The sequence below is a fragment of the Typopeltis vanoorti genome, chromosome 15 (genome assembly GCF_054136105.1).
Source record: "Typopeltis vanoorti isolate ZY-2024b chromosome 15, IOZ_Tvanoo_1.0, whole genome shotgun sequence".
In the NCBI taxonomy this organism is placed as follows: domain Eukaryota; kingdom Metazoa; phylum Arthropoda; class Arachnida; order Uropygi; family Thelyphonidae; genus Typopeltis; species Typopeltis vanoorti.
The window spans coordinates 6977407-6996974 of NC_143563.1; the positions used below are offsets into that span (position 1 = coordinate 6977407).

The window sequence follows — 19568 nt, forward strand, 5'->3', positions numbered from 1 at the left end:
AATCAAATATAGTATAGTGTGTCATAATTCAAATTACAAATCATGATAAAATTGATAATGTAGCAAACAGAGATGAGATAGTAGCATGCAGATATGAAAAATAGTTTGATTTCTAAAAATTTTAACTGGGAATGAAGCTTCCATAAAAGATGAATTCTGCTTGCTGTCAGCTTTTTCTATAAATTATCCCAATTCTCAGTTTCATCTGAAGATTCTAAAATATTCCCTGTTCCATTCTTAAAGCATTGTGCATATTTGTAATGTAAGCAGTATGCCTGTTTTATCTACAATAGTATAAACTGCTGCACACCATCTAGTACATATCTATTTCAGTCAATCAGGTATCAAATAAATTAAGGTATTTGCATCATATAAGGTTTCTATGGGAGAATGCCAGTATTTTGAATGCAAATATTTTTAAGCCAAATTGTCAATAGTTCAAAAGAGTTTTATTTGAACGTTTATATATCCCACTCTAAACAATATTCATCAAGCTATTGCAATTTAAATTCAGTGTATTTTATCATCATCATCAAATTCCTGACATGTACCCTCAAGGGGCGTACGGGATATGATAGTGCTACATGAAAAATTTACATCATTACTAACTTCCTGTCTACAATTTTCCTCTAAATAAATCTGTTACCTGTCAAGACTCCAATATTGTCAGATCTTATATTTCTATCTTCTAAGGCACTTTTTGCTGTATCAATTCACCTATATCTTGGTCTTCTTCTGGGTCTTTTTCCTGCCAACCTGGCAGAGAACGCTTGTTTTGCTAATCTTTCCTCTCCCATTCTGTCTAAGTGATCATACCACCTGAGATTATCTCTGGAGAGTGTATTTTATTATATGTAAAATTTAACTAGTAATTCATGTTCAATGCAAATTTAGGTAAATTTATTGTACTAATTCAGATAATTTAAAATGTATCAAGGAGTAGTATAATCAGTTTATACCATTACATGATTATAATCATGTAGATTTGTAATCTGTCTATTGTAGAAGCTCCCAGACATTGTATAACCTGCAGGATGCTCTCGTGTTTCTAGAATAGGTGAGTTAGTAAGAAAGGTCATCCTAGTTCTCTTATTGTCTTGATCTTTCAACCTTAGAATTTGTTTTATGGAAATCATGTAAACTTATCAACTCTCCCTCCCCATCCTCTCTCAAAAAAAAAAAAAAAAAAAAATGCTCCAAACTGTCATTCACATCTTTTGTGAATGAACACAGTCCACTTAATCAAAAAAAAAAATTAAAAATCATACTTTCTGTTCAATTTGTATTACTTCCACAGTCCATCCTTCATAGAAATGTGAAAACATTTATCAATATATAGAAGGAACAAACAAAATCTGATCGTTTAAAAACAGATATATTTATTTATTTAACAGTACCAGTTGCTTGCCAGCTAGTATAACACTTAAAAAAATATAAAATTCACATTATTAATATGTACAAGTTAAAACTCATTAAAAATACATCATTTAAATAACATGAACTATTTTACATTAGGATTATTCAATGAGGTCTGTAGGCTGGCAAAACCAAGCTAACCATTCCATAATCCCTAGAAGGTCTACATCAAACTGTAAAGGTCTGATCTTCCTATAGTAATCTAATATGCCTTGTAAGCATTTTGAAAACTGGTTCAAGACATCTTCTTGCCAGTCTTGTTTTACAATAGCCAGTACATTAGCTTCTAAGTCCTGTGGTATTAACATTTCACACGCTAATAGTTTCTTCACCAGTGTTTCTAACTTTAACCAGCTACTTTTGGGATTGGAGCTTGATAACATCAGTTGAATGTTACGAGAACAGATAATATTCTGTACACATGACCTTCCAACATCACTATTCCAAAGCTGCATAAATTTTTCTAAAATTTCATCTGAATAGATCTCTGGTTGATGGATAATAATCATTATGCCCAGATCAAGAGAGAGACTGTTAATTGTTTTGGAGTTGGTGGCTGTTAATTCTGATCTTATTTTTAAACATAATGAAACTATCTGGAATAGTTCTAACATATCAGTTGACCTTACCTCCCTTTTTTGTGCCTTTAAAATAAAATGTCGCAGTAAACTAATTACATCTACAACAGACTTGCTACCATTTCTGTTATCAGTTCTGCATTTCTGTATATTTGAAGAATTACAATCTTTCTGTTTAATCATTTTTTCTAATTCAATTCTAAGGTCACTTTGAGTGTAGTCTACAGTTACAGAAGCTTTAGTCCATTGTAACACCTTATCACTAGCCATTCTGTTGGCTATATGACTGCACATTTGGAGCACTTGGTGAGCTGTATCATCTGAAAGCAAAAGTGGAAGAACTTTTTCAATTTCTTGAGGACAAAAACTTTCAACAAACTGTTCAGTTTCTGTTTTTATTAAATTGCGTAGTTCAATAGCTTTATCATTAATAAGTAGCGATAGCCTTTCTAAACATTCGCTAACACCATAATTACTTTTCAAATCAAGTGCTGTGGGCTTAATATTCTCAAGGGCCATAATTTTAGATGCAGGAATAAGCATGTTTCTTACATGGCCAATGGCCCTGGAAGCAATTCGATCTGATATAAACTCGACAGTCCTCTTCATAGAACATGGATGAAGATGAAAGAAATTCTCTTCTAACTGAAGTTCAAGTTGCTTGGCAGCCATGCAAGGAAATTTAGTGTTTTCTGCTGGAATGGGTGTAATTTTGCGAACTTCTTTTCCTTTGCTACGCATTCCTGATAAATAATTTTCTAATAGAAGTCTTATTTCACTTAAATAAGAACAACATAAATAAATTACATGGTGATTCACAAGAGGTAACATATCAATACTTAATATAGAGTCTGGATGTATCTCAATCTCATCTGCACTGGTTTCTATAACTCTTACAAGCTTGACAAAAAAAAATGACTGCTGAAAATTTGGAATTTCAAATAACCATCCTAAAATCATTCTAAGAAAATTTTGATTGAAAGTACTTATTCTACTAAATGTTGCTCTATAAATTTTTAGCAAAACTTCAAATAATTCTTGATAGTAATCCAAAAAGGGAACAACAGGATCCATCATACTTAAATATTCAACAATCCATGGTACTGTCAAAATTAATCTGCATTTCATTATTGCTTCCTTTAAAATAGCACATATGTCTAGTGGAGGAGGTATGTGATTACGGAGCATCTGTTGACTAGTTAGTATATCCCCAGGGACTGATTCTGAAGTGAAATATGGATAAAATGTAATAAAACCAAGAAATTTTCCTAACAATCGTAAGGTCTGTAAAGCAGATAAAAAATCTTCTTGTAATGATTCATCAACCAGAACTCTTTCTGAATCAAAAGAAAATTCTATATTATTTACTTCTAAGATTTTCATTGCAAAATTATCCACTAAATGTTGATTAAGAGCTGCTGATCCAGCAGTTTTTAGAAAATCATGAAAAAATCCTTGTGCTCCTGGAAATGAAGGAGGAGGACTTGGTCCTCCTATTCGCGATGGAGCTAGAAAACGTTCTTGAAGTTTTTCAAACTTTTCTGGAAAAGAACGTTTAAGCATGGCCAACTGACCTTCAGATTTACTGTCATCCAATTCCAATCTGCCACAACAAGTTGTTATCAACTGTGATTGAATCAGTCGAGCAAGATGTGCATAATTTGCTGGATCTGGACCTAATCCAACTATATTCCTTACTCTGTTATCAAAAGTTCCATGTGTAGTAGAGCCAGGCATCAGACGATCTTGTTGCCAATCTCTCAATAACTCATAGAATAAATCTCTTTGTTTTCTGAATATGTGAAAAGAGTTGTCACTAGGGAAGTTTTTTCTGTTATCTGTTTCGGCCTGAAAAGATACACCCTGAATAGATGATGATCTTCTTTTGGGACTAATAACAGTATCTTCACTAATAGCATCAAGCACCAAAGTTAATTCATTTGGAAAAGTTTTAATATATGGTAGACTATTTACAAGTTTTAAAGTTGCCCAGTCAAACAGAGAAAGAAGATTTTTCTGCTTACACAGAACACCTAATGAAAAATAAATACAATTATGAACAGAGCCAAAAAAATTAGTGTCCAGTTCTGTCTTAGCAGATTCGCTTTTGCAAAATAGTTTTACATTTGAAGTGAGCAACTGAAATAAAAAGTACAACTCTGTTGTAACATTAGGCACTAAACCTGCATCTATAAATTCAGAATAAATAACAATAAAAATGTCTAGTGATATCCTGTCACTAACTGCATTGATTTCTGGAGAAACGTACTCTTTAGGTGTGGTTTGTTCAAGACTCTGTTTTGGCAAAACTTTTGATATTTCTGAATTAGTTTGACTAGTCTGAGCATTTATATTCTGTGATAAATCTTCAGACAATGAGTGTGTTACACTTGGAGAAACGTTTTGAGCTTCTTCAATAGCTGAAAGATTCAGCATGTGGATTCGGGTCTTTTTTAACAGTTCTCTTTCCTCATGAAAGCTTAAATCCTTTGCATCTTTAACAGGCGTTGACTGGAATACATTATTCCATGCTTTAGGTGGAGGAGTACTGAAAGAAGTGTCTTGTGAGATTGAAGTGTTACTTGAAGAAAATGTGTCACTTGCTGAACACTTTACAGGAGTTGGGTTAATCCTCCTTGGTAAAATTTTTATTGACTGATTACTTGCCATTACAGGAGGAAAGGTTTCCAAGTCACTTATATCTGGTGCTTTCTTCACTGTTTGATTTGGAGGGCATTTGGAATCTGTACTGTTTTTGGAACTCCTGCCATTACGTCTGTTTCTACTGCGTCGCGAATTTTTGTCATCTTCATTATCTGCACTAAAATGTGAGGCTTTACCATTTGACAGGTGCACTGTATTAGCTGAACTACAAGATTTCTGTGTTATTTCAAAAGAATTTGTTGAACTACTTACGGTTCCTCCAGAAATGTCTTTAAATTTCCTCCGGTCACTTTTCTGATTTAAATAAAACTTTATGCTAGAAAGCGAACCTTCTGCTGAGGATTCTTTAGAGTTGTCTGTCATGGATGATGTTTCAAAACTAGAGTTCTGTATAGTACTCCGCTTGGATTTGAAATCTGTGGAAAATATAAGTGACCTAGAAGAATTCTTATGACGTCTGAACGATTTCTTACTTCGCTCATCTGAAGCTGACACAGTTCCTTTCTCACCAGCACATGGCAGTTTACTTGGTGACTGAGCATTGCGGTAACTATTTTGTATTATCCATGCACAGTGTTCTCGAACATAGTTAAGAAAATAGGGAACAAACTCTAGTCTCACCTTTTCTGAATCTTGAAAGCTACCGTGTACTGATAATGAGTTGTTTACACCACGTAACCAATGTACAATTTCTAAAGGTGAAATCTCGCCACTAAGTACATATTGTAATACTGCCGCCATAATTTTTGGATTAAAGTGCTACCTAGTGTTAATGATAAGTACTATATTATTATTCAAATTAAGGGGATATTAAATCCCACATTGTTTTAAATCATTTGAATAATGTTTATATCGCTGAAATGAAGCCTATTGGCTCTTTATATTTAAATAACTATATTATTATATCATATGGTAAGGCGCATTCCTATTTATAAGAGGCGTTAGCTGCATAAATATATATAAATAGTGGATTATATATATATATTCGAATTTTGAAGACTCGACACTCAGGGTAGCGCCTGAGTTTCAAAACATTTCAAAAAACGTTACAAAAAAGCTTATTTTATATTATAGAGTAGATATATATATATATGTGAAATTATATATTTATGTATATTTATTTATTTATATATATATATATATATTATAAATAAACACACACACACTGAATGGAGACAGGTATACAACCTTGAAAGAGAAGGCTCAGAACTAAAGAAAGTGGAAGGAAAGTTTTTGCTACTAAGAGAAGAACCTGCTCAATTCCAGAATACTCAAGAAGACGAAAAGATATATATATAGAGAGAGAGAATTTCCTTCGCACACAAATATTTTTTTTAAAGTACTAGTATTAATAATACTGTATTTACAGTAAAACAAAAAAAAATTGTTAACGTCTATTTATTCAACTATGGACCAGCTATTTTTCATTGGCTACTGGTTTGAACAACACCCCCCCCCTCTCAGTCTCCAAAAACAAAAATGCAAATTAAGTAGCAGTAATAACAGCTCCGGATTTTAGCCACTTTGTTTGTTCGAAGTGCAAGCGTGGGTTTACTACGGGGTAGGCCTCGGAGTGCATCGCACTTCTAAATATTCAGCCGAGGCCAATGCCGCCATACGCACCGAACGAGTGAAAGCTCGGTCAGCCGAAGAAGAAAGAATTCTCGCTAGCCATGAAATGCAACTAATGGCTAAAGGTTCCAGAAATATTAATGAGGCCCTGGTAGCAGTACTCCCTCATAGCACATGATCCATTAAAAGCCACAGGCAGAAGACAAGTTATAAACTTTTAATCCAAGAGATGGCAGAACGTCCAACATCACAGGATGGGATGGGATGGGTAATATCTCCCGTCTCATCTTCTCCATCTCTGGACCAGCACGTCAGTGAACAGCAACTCAATCAGACACAAGAGGCTCTGATCACCCGTTTGGCTACATCTCGCTCGCTTATCATCCTCTTTCAAGCTCTGGCCATGAGGTTCTAAAATCCATTATTCTTGCCCATATTTCTAGACAGGATGTCTCCCATAAGTTGGAAAAGTACCTCAAGAAAGAATTCTTGGAGCACAGAGAGCCACGTAAACATCGGCCTCCGCCCTTCCTCATGAACATAGTGTTCAAAAGAAAACAGGAAGAGGGCCTATGGAGCGATGCTGGCCCTCTACAAGAAAAACAGAGGGATATGCCTTAACGCTATCTTAGATGGCACTTCCCCTCCACCTCTGTATGAGCAACATGAAGAGTTCGTGAAGTATTGGAGCACTATCTTCTTTACATCTCCCAGACTGTGAGAAGAAATCAAATCGCATACATTTTAGAAAATTATGGAGACAACTACTTTGTTTGGGTAGAACTTTAGTTTACTATAAACCAAAATCCACATTCGAAGTTTCAAACTTCATATCAAGGTCATCTTCTGGAACATATATACTATATACAGAGAAACAAGCTGCACTACAATCTACATGGTTTGATAAAGTTACTGTCCAACCGTTACAACAATTATTGGCCTGCCCTCTGGCGAAAAAAAACTTTACTACATCAACGCTCGAGTCCTATTATTAATATCTATTGGTTGTAAAATTACATTGGGAGCAACAACAAATATACATGTGTGTATGTGTGTAGAAAGTTTTTTTACCTTGAGTATATATATATATGTGTGTGTGTGTGAGAGAAAGTTTTTGTACCTTGAGTATAATATAGGTTAAAGATGCCAAGCTATTTTAAACCTGGTTTTACTCCATTTCTCAAGTAAGCAAGTTGCTTACTTGGGTAAAATCAGGTTTAAAATAGCTTGCCATCTTTAACACACACACACATATATATATATATATATATATATTTTTTTTTTTTTTTTTTTTTTTTTTTCCAGAATTCATTTTTTCTCGGTTGGAATATTATTCAAAAAACTTGAAAGACTGTTACCGAGAGATAAAAAGACGACATGGTTTATTTTAAAAGATACTACTAGTTAACAAGTTTCGTTGAATAGATCAACATCTTCAAATTTCTCTAGGTTCGACAATCTTTCTTTCGAGCTCATCATAACACACATGGATGTTAGAAGTTTAAGTCCAGTTCACACTGTGTTGGCAGCCTTCGTCTAAGTTAACTGAAAAGAGAACGTGGCTAGAGAGAGCGCTGGTTCTAGTCCTGTTATAGGAGATATCTCTACGGTGTTCTTCCAAATGCAGAAGGATGGATTTAGCAGTCTGACCATAGTATGACTTCACAATCACATAAAATCTTGTACACTCCTGGAAACTGAGTTGGAAGATGTGTCTCTTTAGGTTTACTAAGTATTGAACTAAGTTTTAGAAAAACGTTCAATACTTGCGTTCTACAGGATCTACTAGATGTCCTTCCCACCACAGTCATCCCGCCTTATCTTCATACATCCAGTATAATGTTCATTCTTAAGAAAGAAACTTCATCCAGTGCAGCAGAATATAGGCCCATCACTATCTCTCCTGTCCTACTACGACTTTTTCATAAGGTTTTGGTCCAAAGATTGCAAACGTTTATCCAACATGATTACTGACAGAGAGCGTTTGTCCCTTCGGATGGCTGCGCCAATAACATCCATCTCCTCTGTGATTCCCGACACCGACTGAAGCCTTTCTATATGGCGTCACTGGACTTCCAGAAGGCCTTGGATAGCGTCTCCCTTCCTGCTATCCATTGCCGGATGTCCAGAATTCTTTCTATCCTATATCTTAGAGCTTTACTCTAGCAGCTCTATATCTATCACGACATGAGCCCTGGCAACCGCGATTCCCGCAGTGCAAGGCGTTCGCCAGGGAGATTCTCTGTCTCCTCTCTCTTCTCTAATAACATCATAGTTAAGTTTCTTCACTCCCTTCCTAACCAAATTGGTTACTCCCTAGGAGTAACACATAAACATAAACAATCACATAAAATCTTGTACACTCCTGGAAACTGAGTTGGAAGATGTGTCTCTTTAGGTTTACTAAGTATTGAACTAAGTTTTAGAAAAACGTTCAATACTTGCGTTCTACAGGATCTACTAGATGTCCTTCCCACCACAGTCATCCCGCCTTATCTTCATACATCCAGTATAATGTTCATTCTTAAGAAAGAAACTTCATCCAGTGCAGCAGAATATAGGCCCATCACTATCTCTCCTGTCCTACTACGACTTTTTCATAAGGTTTTGGTCCAAAGATTGCAAACGTTTATCCAACATGATTACTGACAGAGAGCGTTTGTCCCTTCGGATGGCTGCGCCAAGAACATCCATCTCCTCTGTGATTCCCGACACCGACTGAAGCCTTTCTATATGGCGTCACTGGACTTCCAGAAGGCCTTGGATAGCGTCTCCCTTCCTGCTATCCATTGCCGGATGTCCAGAATTCTTTCTATCCTATATCTTAGAGCTTTACTCTAGCAGCTCTATATCTATCACGACACGAGCCCTGGCAACCGCGATTCCCGCAGTGCAAGGCGTTCGCCAGGGAGATTCTCTGTCTCCTCTCTCTTCTCTAATAACATCATAGTTAAGTTTCTTCACTCCCTTCCTAACCAAATTGGTTACTCCCTAGGTGCTTCTTCCTTTTATGCTATAGTCTTTTGCAGACTACCTCATTCTCGTAGCATCCACTAAGGTAGACTTGCAAGAGCTGCTCGACCTGGCAGTTGACTTATTTCATGTTACAGGCTTAAAGATTAATGTTGAGAAGTCGTGCTCACTAGCCCTCATCTCTTTTGAGCATGACTAGAAGCTAAAGGTCGAGAACGTACAGTTTTCCCTGCATGGGAGGCCATTGCATCCTTTGACCATCCTAGGGGAGTGGAGATACCTAGGTATCATTCACTCTGAAGGGGAGGTCTCCTGTCCCTTTGACCTTAGAAGCTGGGCTTACAACTTTGAGGAAAGCTCCTCTTAAGCCTCAGCAGGGGGCTCTTTATTCTATTCTATTATTTACTGCCAAGCTTTTACCATAAATTAGTACTGGGCAGGACGTATGTCTCGGTACTTTCCCGAATGGACAGGACTGTTCGCTCTGCCGTTAGATCATGGTTATGATTGTCACCGGACAGCCCGATCGCATATTTTCATGCAAGGGGGAAGAATGGTGGACTTGGAGTCCCGTTGTTCACCCAGTATCAGGACTCCCTGAATGAGACTGCGCTAGCAGAGCAAAGGATGTGGGCATCTCTGCTCCATAACTCTGTGGCAGGTGTCCCGCTATTTATTTATTAGCATATGGCTCACTCATGTAAAGTTACATTACATTAATCTTTAATGTAATTATGGACATGGTGGTAGACATATTTACAATAATAAGATATAATATAGTCATAAATGAGACGCTTAAGAATAGGCTACAATTGTATGTCTAGGTTGATTATCCAGTCAACTGCACTTGGTGTAGCATCGATGAAGTCTGACAGGTTTCCACTGTATGTATGCACGTTGGACACATTCTGCTGTAATATGATTAATTGTCTGGCGGGATGATCCACAGTCGCTCCTGGGTGAGGGAATCTTACCCAATTTGTAAAGGTGGTCTGCACATCTGCCATGATTGGTGCGGATTCGGTTAAGGGTGGACCAAGTTTTCCGAGATAGGTCAAAACCCGAAGGCATCTTTGTTGGGTCCATTAATTCATGGAAGACCCCTGTTGAAGTGTTACAACAGGACTCTTTCCACTTCATGTTGAAACTTGTCTCTGCAAGACTATTACACTTTTTTATCTAATCTTTGTCAAGTAGCTTTATTTTATCCTCCTACATGTTTCGCCAATCTTTTTCTATTGGCATCCTCAGGGAATACAAACTAGTAAGCTAAAATGAAGGTTACAGACTAGGTCATAACTGATGGTTCTAATTCATACAAAAAATTGGTATTGTGCGTGACAATGTGCGTGTCTCGTTAACGTGATTTATTCGTTATGGCTCATGACGTAATTGTTATGAAAGTTCATTTCTTTGATGTTTAATGATCTGATAAAAGTTTTCCAAATTTCTGGTAAAATTAGACCTTGATTCTTGTTTAGGTTTTCAGTTTTACGGCGACTGTAGCTGCTTCTTTAAAGGTTCTTGAACGGTAGTTATCTTCTATGTATGGCATAAGGCTCTTATCCCACTCAATGTGATGGTTAGTAGAGGCAAAGTGGCATGAAAGGCCTGAAATATCTTGTCTGTTATTTCTGACATATGTGTTCTTTCTTTCTCGTTTCAAAGCTTCTAGAGATCTGACCTACGTAACTAATACCACATGAGCAAGGTATATTATATACTCCAGAGTACTTGTAGAATGGGTGAGGATCTTTCGGTGATCTTCAAAATTTCATAAAGAAAATTTTTTTCCTAAAATTTAATAAAGAAACAATCCAATAATAATATCAATCTGTCTGTATACAGAAAACCTACAAATACTGGACGTTACCTCCATTTCAACTCAGCTCATCACATAGCTCAGAAACTTAGCATTATCCATAGTCTCAAGAAAAGAGCTATACAGTATACGACAGACAAGGATGACCTACTAACAGAATTAACCACAATATTCAGAGAACTTTCTTTAAATGGTTACCCAAAAAGACTCTATAACAAGATTCTCTTTACTGATATACCACATTGACAACGTGACGACGTCCAATACATCAGTACAATTAAGATTCCTTTTGTCCGCAACCTTTCCAAAAAATTAGCTAACCTTTTAAAACCACATAAGATCAGAGTGGCATTCAAACCAATCAACACTATTCGGATATTTTTAAGATCACCGAAAGATCCTCACCCATTCTACAAGTACTCTGGAGTATATAATATACCTTGCTCATGTGGTATTAGTTACGTAGGTCAGACCTCTAGAAGCTTTGAAACGAGAAAGAAAGAACACATATGTCAGAAATAACAGACAAGATATTTCAGGCCTTTCATGCCACTTTGCCTCTACTAACCATCACATTGAGTGGGATAAGAGCCTTATGCCATACATAGAAGATAACTACCGTTCAAGAACCTTTAAAGAAGCAGCTACAGTCGCCCGTAAAACTGAAAACCTAAACAAGAATCAAGGTCTAATTTTACCAGAAATTTGGAAAACTTTTATCAGATCATTAAACATCAAAGAAATGAACTTTCATAACAATTACGTCATGAGCCATAACGAATAAATCACGTTAACGAGTCACGCACAATACCAATTTTTTGTATGAATTAGAACCATCAGTTATGACCTAGTCTGTAACCTTCATTTTAGCTTACTAATTTGTATTCCCTGAGGATGCCAATAGAAAAAGATTGGCGAAACATGTAGGAGGATAAAATAAAGCTACTTGACAAAGATTAGATAAAAAAAGTGTAATAGTCTTATGAATAATTGTCAAGAAAAAATTCAACATAATGAATTGTCTCTGCAAGATTTTTTGCTGTTAAGATTGGAGAGCGCCTTGACTTTAATCTGTTCATTTCTAGGAGTGGGATGTCTGTGGATTGGAAGATTTTGGATTTCCATGATTTTGCTGTATTCATGTAAACAAAAGTTGAATCTGTGGAGGTGGGATGTTGCTTGCACAAAGAGCCAGTAGATTGGGGTTGATTTTACAGTTTCAGAAATGAGGTGCATAGTGGTGTTAAGCTGAGCATCAACCAAATACACATGGCGTTGTTTAGCCATATGGGTGAGCAGTACTCAGCTGCAGAGTAAACGAGGCCAAGAGCAGTTCAGGCAGCAAAGCGTTGTTCCACATAGTCTTTTCAATATATATAGTTTCTTGTTTATAGCTTGGATGCTGTGTTCATGAGATGTGGTTTAAGAGATAGAGTTCTATCCAGAGTGAAGTCCAGATATTTTGGGAATCTGTTGTAACGTAGAAGTTTGTGGTTGAAGTAAACCATGAATTCTTTGTTAGCCTGGTTGTTATTCAGGTGGAAGGATGAAACTTCTGTTGTTTTCTAGGATTTGGGTGTAATCTCCATTTGCTGACGTATTCATCTATGACTGTAAGGTCGTTTGTTAGTGTGTCTTCCATTCTAGTAAAATTGGTGTGTCTGGTCGTGGCTAGAACAATGTCATCAGCGTAGCAAAACCTCTCGGAGGCTATATTTTAGGCAAATCTGCAATAAGTTAAAAAGGAGGGGGGCCAGGACTGAACCTTGTGGTAATCTATTATCCAGTGTTCTTGGTTCACTTTTGTTCTCGTACATACACACTTGGAACAGGCAGTTCTTAGCATGTTATTTATTAGTCTTGCTATGGGACTGCACGGAGCAATATGCAGACTAAACCATGCCAACAGATTGTATCATAAGTCGCAGTAAGATCTACAAAAGCTACAGTTGTTTTCAGGCATTATAGGTTGCCTGCCTTTATATATGTGTGGTGAGTGACAGAACCTGATCGCAGCAAATTCGTTTATGTCTGAATCTGGCCTGTTCCACTGGGACTCGATCTCTTATCTTAGGGACAATTCTATTGAGGATGAGCCTTTCTAGGTGCTTATAACAGGTGCTAAGCAGGGCGAGTGGTCGGTAGTATTCTGGTTTGTTGATTTTTCTTCTGGTTTTAAGATGGGGATAATTTTTGTTCTCTTAAACTCTTTCAGAAGTCCAGCAGCCTGGAGGATGTCAGAGAAAAAGCAAGTCAAGCACTGTCGAGCTTTTTGTCCTGTTTCAACAGGAAATCAGGATGAATTCCATCGAAACCTGGAGCCCTTCCAGGTTTCATATCCATTAGAGCAGTGTTAATTTCTTCAAGATTGAAAGGTCGCGAATATACAGGGTCTGATGGTCTGTTATTTTTCAAATATGTAAGTTCACTTTTTATTTGAAGAGTGTGTTGTTTGTCCTTGGTGATAAACAATATATGTTGACATATGTGACAAACATATGTTGACAATATGTGATGCATTTTGGTTAGGAGAAATAGCTGATTGTTCCCGGGCAATCAGAGTGCTACTTCCTAGTTTTCTTAGAAAGCTCCATGCTTTTATACTGGAGTGCAGAAAATGGAGTCTTTCTACTGTCTCAGTCCATTTATTCTGTTGGCTGGTGTCAAGGCTACGAATGAGTTCATCTGCAATGTCAGGAGCGCCACATTCTAGGTATTCTTGATACAGTTTATTACTGTCACCATCCCATCCAGGGATATACTCCTACCAGAAGCCTCTTGGTATGGTCTTCTTACCTACAGCTAAGACAGCTCCCACGAATCTCTTATAATTATTGCCTGTTGGAGGGATCCAACGGACATTTGTCAAAACAGGCAGCAAATGTATCCCGGTTGGCTTTCTGGAAATTACAGCGGGGTCGTTGGATGGATCTGACAAGGGATATCTGCAGACCTAACTCAAATATTATTGGTCTATGTTGGCTTAGTGGAAAGTTGGAGAGAACTCTTCTCGATATAGGTAACGGTCGTCCATCGTTATCTTGAGTGAGGAAGCATAGGTTGGGGTTGTACTGCCTGTTCCAAACTTCTGACCTGAAGGAAGATCCATCTTTTGCATCGAAAACTAGCAGCATGTTGTTAATTTCTGCCCATTCAGTCAAAGTCTCTCCACAGTCATTGTTGGAAGTATATTTCCATAGCGTGTGGTGGCTGTTAAAGTCATATATATGCATCGCATGGTGGTTGTACACTGGTAGAACTTTTGGAGACCACAAGAGGGCAGCGGTTTATACACGTTGGTAATAGTTATGTTCCCTATGATACTTGTTATCAGATGCATGCCGCCGACAATTCTAGCTGTAATGAGGTAAGAATCTTCTAGGGTACTACGTACATAGGTGGCAAGGCCATGTGCATGATGATAAGTGGCTCCAATAATAATGCAACCAGGAATTCGGACCCTGCGGTAGAGCTGATGCTCATCCTTATAGTGAATCTCTTGAACATGAACAACGTCGACATTATTGCCATATAAAATCTTTGAGAGGTAATAACATTTTGCTCTCCATATACCCTGAATGTTAATTTGGCAATTCGGACAAGAGGTCCAAGCCATTCTGCAAAATCTAGAAATCTTATAGTTTTCATCTTCTACATACCAAATATTCTCATCGTATAACGAGTGCTATACTAAAATGTGATAGCTTCCCGTCCCTGCACACAGAAAAGTATGCTCTCCCTATATCCATTATAAAATCGTATACAGATTTCTACCAATTCCAAGTTGAGTATATCACAGTAAGCAAAAAAGTTCTTCATGTGGAAGTACAATGCATACAATTCAAAATTGTAGTTTCCAATGGCCAAACACTCAGCTATTTCTATTTTAAGCGAATTCTGCAAGTACACATTCTGAGGAACGTAATTAAGTTAACCGCTCGTTTTCTCTAACTTACTACCTTGTTTACATGCATGCTGGGTGAAACATTTGTGTTTCTGAAAGACATAATTTTGGTCTCTTCAAATCCGACAGGTTAACTTGTGTTCAGTCTAAAGTTTACATAATATTCCTCTTATCCAAGACGGAATTCGAGTCCAATTTCTGTATATAAAGGGTAAATGCTGCTATTTCCTAATTGCATCTGGTCATATTCATACGAACTTTGTTCTGTTGTGGTCTAACGGATAATAAATTATACTATGCAAGGAGCAACACGAGTTTACTAAAGGAATGTCATGCTTTAGCAATTTCCTCATATTTTATAACAATGAAACTCCAGAAAATCGACCGTCGAACCCACACTATTTTCAGACAATAAAAATATTGTGTTACTGCTAGGGACCACGAGATAGCGGCTCTTATTAGCCGTTCCTTCACTGCGTGCCGATTCAATTCAGATAGCCTTGAGCCAGCTATCTCTGATTAGGTATCAGTGGAGATTAACTGGCCACTGAGTCTTCAAAAATTAGATAGGGCTAAAATGAGCTCTCCTACTCCCTTCACTGGAATAAAAGGCGTTAGCTGTTTTTTTTCCTTATTACCTTTCTCTCAAAGTCACGTTCTCCTTTCTTTGTCTTTTCACCTCTTTCTTTTTCTGCACTAGGACTGGGTAGGCATTTCTGGAATTACTCATGCTCACACTTTATTCTATCGACATATGTTCCTCTCTCTCATTACAACCACTTTGTCTAAGTTTTAAAAGAGGTAAACCGTGAGTAGACATATCGGTAAACAATAAATAATGGAAAAAACTCACGTAGAAAGTTTATTTATTAGTATAATTTTCGCCTATGTGTCACAGGCATCCTCAATACATTAAGCTCAAAATTAAACACTAACTGACAATTCCAAAAAGCGCCACCTAAGTAGCTGGTGTAAGATAACTAAAGGGGTCAATAACTTTCCTAAAAAAAAATTAATACAATAAAAAGTTAGGAAAGATTAGCTGATTTGTAAAGTACTATCTCCCATAAAGGGGACAGACGTAAGCCGTCGGATCTGTTTAAGTTAGGAGAATGAAGTAGAGTTTCACATGTTTCTTTATAAAGGCGTTCCATGAGAAACTGACTTTTGTGAAGAACTCTTGTCTTTCTCCAATGAACTCTGTGTCTAGTGAAGATGGCATGTTCAGAAAGTCCAGACTTTTCAGGTTTAAAGTATTCAATATAAGATTGGTGTTCTTCTAGCCGAATAGAGGCAGATCTTCCCGTTTGTCCGAAATAAGATAATCCACAAGAGAATCTGGTAGACACCTGGATGATTAAGATGTGGAAGCTTGTCCTTAGGAGAAGTGAGAAAGGTGGAGATTTTTCTGAACGGTCGAAAGGCAACAAAAATATTCCGTGGTTTTAAAACTTTTGCTATACGTTCGCTGATGCCTTGTACATAAGGGATAGTAATGTGCGCATTATTTCCTCTGTATTTGAAGAGGAAGACATATTAAAATTATTCAAAGTTCTTTCAATGAAGCAATTCTTATAATCATTAGATAGAAAGGAAGAAGTTATATATTGTAGTTCTTTCTGTAAAAGATCGTCTGTAGAACAAAAGGAGTGGGCCCGATGAACCAGTGTTTTAATAGTTCCTTCCTTTTGACTGGGATGGTGATGAGATTCCGAATGGATATAATGGCCTGAGAAATGTAGGTTACCATCTGGTTGGCGAAGAATTAGAAGATCTAAAAAGCTAACTGCTTATTTGATTCTACTTCTAGGGTAAACTTGATCCTAGGATGAAATGCGTTTAACTCAGTGAGAAATTGTTGAAGTTCATCTGCCGAGCCATTCCATACAGCAAAATTGTCATCGACATATCTGAACCAATGCGTAGGTCTGGGAGAAATATTGTCAAAGATACGTTGTTCAAAATGTTCCATAAAGAAATAGGAGATAGCAGGAGAAAGAGGATTACCCATTGCTGTTCCTTCAATTTGTTGATACAACTTATTTTTAATGGAAAAATAACCAGACTTTATTACAAAATCAAATACGTTTACAATGTCCGAAGGAAATTCCTGTTGTAGTAATTCAATACTTTCCGAAAGAGGCACATTTGTAAATAAAGAAACAACATCTAAACTGATCATGATATCAGAAACGTCCAAATGAAGATCTGAAATTTTATTTTTGAAATCCAAAGTATTTTTTATATAAGTATCAGTTCTTCTAGTTGAAGAAGAGAGTAAATTAGATAAAAATTTCTTCGGTCGTCCACCTAGATTGTATGGTCTTCCGAAAGTTCATAAACCAGGCATTCCGTTGAGACCAGTCGTAGATTGTATAGGGTGCCCCACTTACAAAATCTCAAAATTTTTATGCTACAGATGCCAAAAATATAATTAAGCTCAAAAATTATGAAGAGCTGATTTAGGCGCTTAAACTGTGCTCAAAACCATTCCACTAACACCTGCACCAAGCCTAAAGCTACTCTGGCCAAGTGTGCCAACTGCAGTGGCGCTCACCTGGCTAACTATAAAGGATGTAGTTACTGTCCAAAGAATAAGCTGACAGTAGAAAAAATATTCATTCTATCTCCCAACCTCGCACACAGTTAAAGGAACTAGAGTTCCATCAAACTCACTGTACACAACAAATAGGGTCAGAATTTCCACAATCTTAAGCAGAAATTACTAAGCAAGCAGATATTTATCAAAAGGACAAAACTTACGCCGAAGTGGCTTGTTCCATATAAACAACGCGCCAAGATCAAATTCATCCTAGCCTGACTGCGATTATTACAGCTTCTCTCGCTACCTTGCTGCAGGATTTCAGTGATTCTAACCCATCACTAACCTCTACCAAATGATTCCTTCAAGAAACTCACTCTATCCTTACTGCACTCACTTATGATCAGAAATAAATTTCTTCCTAATTCGCTTCAAATTGTCGCTTAGAATATCTACAGCTGCAGACTACAGTGAAAACGATGTCTACAAGCATGGAAGACCTAAAGCCATTCTAATATCCAATGATTCCGTTTAACCTCTCAGGGCGAGCTATATGCTCATAATTTTTTTTCCTATCGATGTTTTCTCTGGATCAGACAACGGGGAATAAAAACCGTTAAGCTTCACCCTCTGAAACAGTACCGTTATGCGTTAGTAGATTTGGTGACGAGAGTTACTTTGTTACTCAAGTTTACTGTTTAGAAAAGCGTGTTTGGTTTTCGAAATGCTTCTCACAACCGCGATTTTTTATATTGCTTGATTTTTCTAATTAAATATACTTTTTTTTTCTTTTTTAATGTGCAATTTATTTAATTTTCAACGTCTGCTAGCAATTCATATGCAGCTATTGGCTATTGCCTCTTGAATACTATTCGAAATTTTTGCTGCGGACGAAACTTAATCGTAGTCACCAACTATTCGTGCTATATTAGCAGAGTAGTTGTAATTTTCTCTATCTGTCATTCTTTTACAAAAGTAGAAAACCCAAATGATTTAATATATATATTGAAAATATTTGGGTGCTTTAAATGTTTGTTCACATACATCAGAAGTGAAGATAATTCGTTATGTCTTCTGGTGTACCTTTTTTAATACGAAAGGTGTCATCTACTCCCGAGGTAATTAATGCGAGAGATAATATGCTATATGAACGTTACTTGTAATGTGTAATTTACCGGGCTTATTATTACCACAATTATAGTTATGATTTTTCAAAATCTTTTATGAAAAGTAATAGCTAATAATACTTTTGGAATATTTGGTACTGTTTCTTATTTCATGCTTCGCTGTGAAGTTTACTTTCTTCGGTATGGTTTCATTGAAGAACGCGCTGTGTAATATATATTGTAATCGTATAACGTATTAGCTGCCATCTTTCCAACGATATTTATTTAATAGTCCCAAATTTCATAGAAAAAAGATGCCAGTATGTATTTGATCAGATACCAAATAAAGCATACAATGCCATGGTCAGGAACAAGAACACGATACACTTAAATAGAGCAAGGCTGTCAGCTTACTTAGCCATGAAGTCTGGCCTTGGATGCATGCTTCGCTGTGTCATTTATGTGTATGTGTGTGAAGCACTAGATGTTTTAGCATTCAGTTTCATATGAAATTAAACATTTTATGAATATCACAGATTTGTTTGCAAAAACAAGTATTTTCACGATATATTATATATTTTAAAGGAATTTATTTCAGCTAGCTTGTATGGAGTAAAGAATGCCTTTTCTATTTGGCATAAACATCTTTCAATTTAGAGATATATTTAAAGCATTCAACAAATATATGTTAACCACATATGCTTTCAATATAAATCCATAACATTTGTTGCCAGGACCATGCTCACACTTTTCCCAAGGCACTGTAGAGTGCTGCAGAGCCTCCTCATTGTTTGGAGCCCTTAAATTGGCCCAAATTTTTTGGGGCTCCAAGCTAGAGTCTCGTGTGCCTGTGCAAAAGTACAGCCATGTTTGCTGTCTGAATCATTTTCAAAGAAGCAGATTTTGTTTTTATCAAATCCACTTGCAAATATATTTCCTATAAGGATACTGTTCCTATCTGCAAGTGAACATGACTGCATATTAATGGTGC

At 36.7% G+C, this 19568-nt stretch overlaps 2 protein-coding genes across 6 annotated transcripts in view; one reads left to right on the top strand and one right to left on the bottom strand.

The window, feature by feature from the left end:
* Positions 1-1467: 1467 nt before the first annotated feature.
* On the bottom strand, positions 1468-5399 carry dlt (codanin-1 like protein dlt). The gene has a single exon (XM_090405156.1). The coding sequence runs from the start codon at positions 5397-5399 to the stop codon at positions 1518-1520; it is 3882 nt and encodes a 1293-aa protein (XP_090261282.1). The 3' UTR covers positions 1468-1517.
* Positions 5400-18148: 12749 nt separating this feature from the next.
* The window catches only part of LOC150098334 (centrosomal protein of 41 kDa-like), a 188136-nt gene continuing 186716 nt past the window's right edge, over positions 18149-19568 (top strand). For all 5 annotated transcript variants that reach the window (XR_016549515.1, XR_016549514.1, XM_090405327.1 and 2 more), the window contains exon 1: positions 18149-18589. Coding sequence is in view for 3 of the 5 variants with exons in the window: in XM_090405327.1 (XP_090261453.1) it covers positions 18539-18589 (51 nt within the window). In the remaining 2 variants the exon portion in view is untranslated. The remainder of the gene's footprint in view (positions 18590-19568) is intronic.